This window comes from Mesocricetus auratus, unplaced genomic scaffold, assembly GCF_017639785.1.
Source record: "Mesocricetus auratus isolate SY011 unplaced genomic scaffold, BCM_Maur_2.0 Super-Scaffold_100045, whole genome shotgun sequence".
Lineage (NCBI taxonomy): Eukaryota > Metazoa > Chordata > Mammalia > Rodentia > Cricetidae > Mesocricetus > Mesocricetus auratus.
The window spans coordinates 9,747,343-9,753,817 of record NW_024429222.1 but is presented as its reverse complement, the minus strand read 5'-3'; the positions used below and the strand labels follow the sequence as shown (position 1 = coordinate 9,753,817).

The following is a 6,475-nucleotide window of genomic DNA, read 5'->3' as shown; positions in this document are numbered from 1 at the left end:
AACACAGGCCAATAGATAGAGGAGTGTTTTCCTGGGGCCTGGACAGCATTAGGCAAAGGAGGGGATGTTAGCGCTGTTTGATCACAATCGCCAAACAAATACCAGCCCCAGACTGATGGAGGCTGCCCTGCATTCCATAATAAATTTGAGGTTTGTGGGTTGTGATGTGGGGGCCATGCAGGGACCCCTCATGTGGCATTGCCCTCTGTCTTTTCTCTGAGCCATCTGTAAAGCATAGGCAAGCATTAACCCGAGTCATGCAGACCACACTGGGTCCCTGTCCTGCCCCTCACAAGTCCTGTGATGCTGGAGCCAGCCACGGAGTGCCCTAAGCTTCAGTTTCCTCATCTGGAAAGTGGTTGTCTCGACAGGATTCTTCTTTAGCGCTGCGCCTCAGTTAGGGTTTCTATTTCTGTGAAGAGACACCATGGCCACAGCAACTCTTATAAAGGAAAACGTTTAATTGAGGTGGCAGTTTACAATTCAGAGGTTTAGTCCATTATCATCATGGCAGGAGCATGGCGGCATGCAGACAGACATGGTGCTGAGAAGCAGCTGAGAGTCCTACATTTTGCAGGCAGCAGAAAGTTGACTGAAACACTGGGCCGTATGCTGAGCATAGGAAACCTCAAAGCCCACCCCCACAGTGACACATTTTCTTTAAGAAGTCCATATCTACTAATAGAGCTATTATTGTCAAAATGAAAATCTGAGGACTGATTCTCCCTTTCAAAGGTATGTTAGAAATAAAAGAGATATGCCGGGAGTTGGTGGCACATGCCTTTAATCCCAGCTCTCTGAGTTCGGGGCCAGCCTGGTCTACAGAGAAAGTTCCAGGACAGCCTCCAAAACAATGCAGAGAAACCCTGTCTCCAAAAACCAGAAAACAAAAGAAGAAAAAAAATGAAATAAAAGAGATAGCCAGGCAGTGGTGGCACATGCCTTTTTAATCCCAGTGGACCTCAGTGAGTTCGAGGCCAGCCTGGTCTAAAGAGTGAGTTCCAGGCCAGCCAGGACTGTTACACAGAGAAACCCTGTCTTGAAAAACCAATAAAAACAACAACAATGAGACAGAAATAAAAAAGACAAAAATGGCTACCCTGGCCGCCTTTGGACAAGGTGAGAAAGCATTGGCTGCAGGAAGAGCAGTCAGCCTACTTGCCAGAGATGCCTGCTTTGCACCCTGTCCTTGACAGACACTGTGGAGTTCTGTTGTTGCACAGTGACTGACTAGTCATGGGCTTTCTAGGAGATCGACAAGCAGAAGTCAAAAGTAGTCTCGTCCAAGGACTGTAAGCCCGGTTTACGGGGGACCTGCTATGTCGTGGCTGTTCTGCAACAGTTTCTCTGTGCTGCCCCGAGGGGACTTTACAGAGGAGGAGATTGAGCCTGGAGAAGGTGAATGACTTGATTAAGTCCTTGTGGACAGAAACGGCTCTCTGGTGCCAAAGGCCACACCTCTTCCATTGTTTGCAGATGCTGATACGAAACTTGCTCTTGGGTGGAGCCTGAAAGCCTTCCCAGGAGACTCCTGGTGATTTCTAAACAGCCAGGTTCACTGAAGGATTAGGACTGTGCTCAGCTCCAGTTAATTTGAAGTTCATCCTGCTCCTCCTTGCTGGGACGCTTGGGTTCCATTCTCGCCACTCTGTGCCCAGTGACTGGAAAAGAAGGCCCTAGCTTTGGCTCTCAGTGGCATGAATGCAAGGCCTCTCAGGGACTAGGCTGCCTGGTACTTGCTGAGGGCTGCAGTGTGAATGGCAGCCGTGGAGGACATTGTTTTCCTCTGCACCAGTGTCTCCTTGCCGGTGTATGTGCCTGTCACCCTAACCTGGTGTTGGCCCAAATAATTAAACTACTACTGTGTGTTGGAGCTGGGAGTGGTTTTTAGAAGCACACAGGCTCTGTTCATGGCTGATTCAGACCTCAGGACCAGTAGCCTTTTGTCAGTGAGTTCACCTGAGTCAAGATTAGGCCGGAACAGTTACACTAAGACCGGCTTGCACCGAGGCAGACCCTTCACTCAAATGGTTTCATTGGGTGGGGATCCCAGCAAGCAGTGGCTGAGGGCGGGACATGGGGCAAGGAGGAGAGCCTAAATGTTAGTGAGTGTGTTAGCTGTTGGAGCTCAGGGCCACTGCAGACTTCTGGAAGACAGTGTAGAAAAGCTGGCTATTCACTTATCGGCTTCGGGTCCTGCTTGGCGTTGGTAGGAACTGCTCCCAGGGTCATGAACTCTCCTGTACTCACGTGAGGTGGGAGAAAGACTCAGGTGCGGCGGCAGCACCTTGAAGCGAGCAGCAATGAGCAGCCACCTGCTCTGGTAGGCAGCTGAGGGTCTGCAATAGAGCCGGCCCTTCATGGTTCTTCTGCATTAGGGTGAGGGTTACACAATGCTCTGAGCCACTGGATAGCCACAAAAACTTTATTCCTCCAGGACCTTTACATGAACATCACCAGCACCGCATTTGGGCATACGTATATAAAAGGCACAACTTATCATACAAATCCAATCCTTTGACACAGGCACTGTGCAGTCACTTCTCAGGATCTCTCCCCGCGCCGTGGGTGGGCTTCAGGGGCAGCAGCTGCACTTGTCTGAGCCCCCTTTGCAGATGCAGCCCCGGGCACACTTGGCACAGCCTGGGGGGCAGCAGGGACAACAGCCTGGAAAGGTTAGGAGATGGACAGATGAGTCATAGCCCCTCACTTCCCACTGCCTCTCCCATGCCTTAGGAGAAGTAGGAAATGAAGCATCTATAGCAGAAAACCCTGAACTGGGAGGCTGTGTGATCTGAGAGCCAGAAGGGACCTCCTCACAGGTCCTCTAGAGTCCACCAGAGCCTTTTCAAAGGTCGCAGCCATGGTAGAAATACGATTGGAAGTCAGGGCTCATGACCCCAGGTGAAGGCTTTTTCCTCTCCCTGTTCCAAACACCACGGATGCCCTTAGTGCTGGGTGTGCTGCAGCCCAGGGAAGTGCTGCCCCCGGGGTATCTCCTTGGGTATCATCTCACATCCCTCCCGATGAGAAAACGGTCCCCAGAATCCCTCCACTGCCCACGTGGGATGGATGTGGACGGTGAAGGGTGGGGCTATTTTCGCCCCCACCTGGCAGTGCCTCGGTGCCCATACTCACTTTTGCGACAGGTTTTACACTTGCAGGTTGTACATTTGCAGTTGTCTCCGCAGATGCAGACCCCTCCTAGGAGAGAGGGCAGAGGGTGGTGAACATGAGGCTTTCGACCTTGGGGAGTGGTGGGACAAGAGGGTGATGCTGCTTCTAAGCTGTGGATGGTCCAGTAGTTCCAGCGACAGGCCATGGCCGGGCACTGGGGTGGCAGCATCAGCTCAGCCTGGGTTACTTGTGGAAGTGCACATTCCTGGTCACAACCCTTGAAACAGGTTCATGGATAACTCTTTGTAGGGACAGGATCAGTAGTTTAAAAATACAACACATCTGGTACTGATGTCCAACCAGGCTGGAGAACTAACAGGCAAGGCCAACCCCAGCAAGGCCAAGGTTCCTGAAACAACCATCAAGGTCTTTCATAGCCTCTTCCTGACAAGACCAGTCAGAAACCCTGAATAGAAAGCAGAAAGGGGCACAGAGACGGGGTGGGGGTGGATGGGTGGGGATGGGGGGTGGGGGGGCCAATACCTTGCTTTGATTTCATAAAAGCTACTCATGCTTAATTGTCTTTCTAAACTCATCCTGTCCATCATTTTCAGTTTCAGAACACTAGAAATTTTCTTCACCTTTTCCAGGTTTTGGGGACAGACCTGTACTGTTAAGGACGAAGGATGCTTTTGAAATTTTTAGATGCCATTTTTTCAAGATTGAGAAAGCATAGGACAGTTTTGACCCCTGACCTGCCTACTTCTGGTCAACATATTTCCTGGCCTCAAACAATCCAGATTGGCTTTGAATTCGGGATCCCCCTGCCTCTGCTCTCTGAGTGCTAGAATCACAGGTGAGTTTCATCACAACTGGCTTTTACTGCCTCCAGGTCCCAACCAAACCTTTAACCCCTGATGTATGAAAGTGCTTGCGAATTTTAGCCTCTCCATAGATTCCCTAGTCTGCAAGCAAACTAGAATGAGTAACCTCAATGTGAAAATGAGGAAACTGAGGCCCATAAATCAACTGTGTCAGTGAATGAATGGCAGCAGAGGACCAAAACCAAGTGTCCGGGTTCTGGACCATAGCTCCATCCCCTACTCTGGTGGCTGCCACTAGGGACCTGCCACTAGAAGGACTAAGTTTTTCAGATCCCTTCCTTTGCTATTCCCTGAAATAGTGTATCAGTTTCAGCAAATCTGGCTGGGAGCCAACAGAGTGGGAGCCACCCCAAAGGTTGCAAAACCTCATCCATTGTGCCTAAGTGAAGAAGGAGTTTCCAACAGTCCTACATGCTGCCGGCAGAATACAGGGGTGAAGTTGTAAGACCCCAAGTGAGCCTCCTTACTCACCAGACATACAGGTGCACTCTCCAGGGTCCATGGTCCAGGTGTGTGAGTGGCTGAGGAAGGGTGGCTGAGGTAGCAGCGGCTGGAGGTTCCCTCTTTATAGTTGCGTGGGTGTGGACTACCGCTCACCCCACCTCTCCCTGGGGCCAGACGCCCTGCACACGGCCCAGTGAGATGCTCAGGGCTAGGAGGTGGGCAAGGGAGGTAGCAGAGGGCATAGGGCAGATAGAGCCCTTTTACAAAGGGCCAGACCTGCCCTACCTGCTTACCTGCCAAAGTGTCGAGGAAGCAGCGTGAGGTTCCAGAGGCACTCAGTGCCTAGGTTGTTAGCTACACACAGCCAACTAACTACACAGAGTGAGCTGCCACTTCTGTTCCCTCCTCCATGGGGCTACTCCTGCCCAGGCTCAGACCTTCATTCTCTCCTATGGCTGGACCTTAAAGCTCTTAGCATAGATGAGAAGGTGGAAAATCAGGGACATGTGCCCATCTAGACTTGGGACCTTTCCTTCTAGACCACACATGGAGGGGAAGAAACAAGAGAAGACCTGGTGGGGACACTTAACCAGCCCCAACTTCCATCCCAACGTCAGTCTTTGATAAGACAGCCACCTACCTTTCAGTGGGATGCAAAACTTCACGCAGATGATAGGGTGCCCCGTAGCTGCAGTGATCTCTCTCTCTCTCTCTCTCTCTCTCTCTCTCTCTCTCTCTCTCTCTCTCTCTCTCTCTCTCTCTCTCTCCCTCCCTCCCTCCCTCCCTCCCTCCCTCCTTCCCTCCCTCCCTCTCTCCCTTTGCGTGTGTGTTCATGTGTGTCCCTTGGTAAGATGTGTGCACACATCTCAAGTCTCTCTGCTATATGATTATTCATGTGCTAAGGCATCTCTGTACCTGCTCAGTGTCTTGTACAAGGGTTTATGGATGCTGAATGCATGAAGGAATGAATAGATGGATAAGTCAGAAGAAACAACAAACGACTAGAGACATGAACTGTCAAGTGAACAGATGAGTGATGGAATAATGCTGGAGTGTCCTTCGTGTGTCTATACTGATGACCTCGGATGAAAAGTGGTTCTACCATTCAGTAAAGTATGCACCCTGGCTCCAGCTTCCTCCAGGTCTCAGCTTGTCCCCATCAGTCAGGTCCCAAGCTGACCCAGGATGCTTGAGGTGAGAGTATCTAATGGGGAGAAAGGGGCTTTGACCTCACGGGCATCAGAAGGGCTCCACGGCAGGCACCTAGGAAGAAGTAGAGATAAGGATGTGGTGGTCTCTGAAGGCATCCATAGTTTAGTACCAGAATCTCCTTCCTTATTTGTTCTCACAGAGCCTGCACCGTTCCGGGTGCCGGGGGTCCAGTGCTGATTAAAGCAGAACCCACGGCTGAGAGTGTCAGGAGAGAAGCAGCTCAGGAACTGCATGCATGTGTGTGGCTGCTCCGTGTTCCTGGGCCTGCGCTGGGGAGCTCACCGCAGTCCATCTGTGACACAGTGTTCCCCACCTCTCGCAGGTATCAGTTCTGCCCGTGGAACAAGCCCAGAAAAGGGAAGGCATGTTCCTCTACTTATCTAAGCCGTCTCTCTCAGCTCTCCGCTACCTGTGCCAGCAACTGTTTCCTCTCTGGATGAATGACAGTGTGATGTTGCTCAAGACCAATTGAATGACAATGTTAAAACACAATCCCTTAATACTTCACCATTTCCCAATTTCTGGGCTGTGCAGGTTGAAACAATACGCAATACTTGCTGGTCTAGTCCAGGCTAAACGGTATCTAAGCTGGTCCAGGACCTGAGAAAGAGCTTATCAGGCTTGTTCAATCTCTGCCTGTTCTCTGGCTCTCAGCTCCCAGTGCGGGGTAGTGGTAGAAACAAATCCACCTGGAGCACATGAAATGACTAGAAGCATAGCTTCAACCTCCTCACAGAATAACTTGTCAGACTGGCAAGATGGCACTTGCTGCCAGGCCTGATGATTCCAGTTTCAGCCTTGGACCTCCATTGAAATAG

At 51.0% G+C, this 6,475-nt stretch overlaps 1 protein-coding gene across 1 annotated transcript; it reads right to left on the bottom strand.

The window, feature by feature from the left end:
* Positions 1-2,411: 2,411 nt before the first annotated feature.
* On the bottom strand, positions 2,412-4,622 carry Mt4 (metallothionein 4). The gene is made up of 3 exons (XM_005079132.4): positions 4,473-4,622; positions 3,139-3,204; positions 2,412-2,667 (listed from the first exon to the last, which is right to left on the bottom strand). The coding sequence occupies exons 1-3, from the start codon at positions 4,501-4,503 to the stop codon at positions 2,576-2,578; spliced, it is 189 nt and encodes a 62-aa protein (XP_005079189.1). The 5' UTR covers positions 4,504-4,622; the 3' UTR covers positions 2,412-2,575.
* Between the last annotated feature and the right edge of the window lie 1,853 nt (positions 4,623-6,475).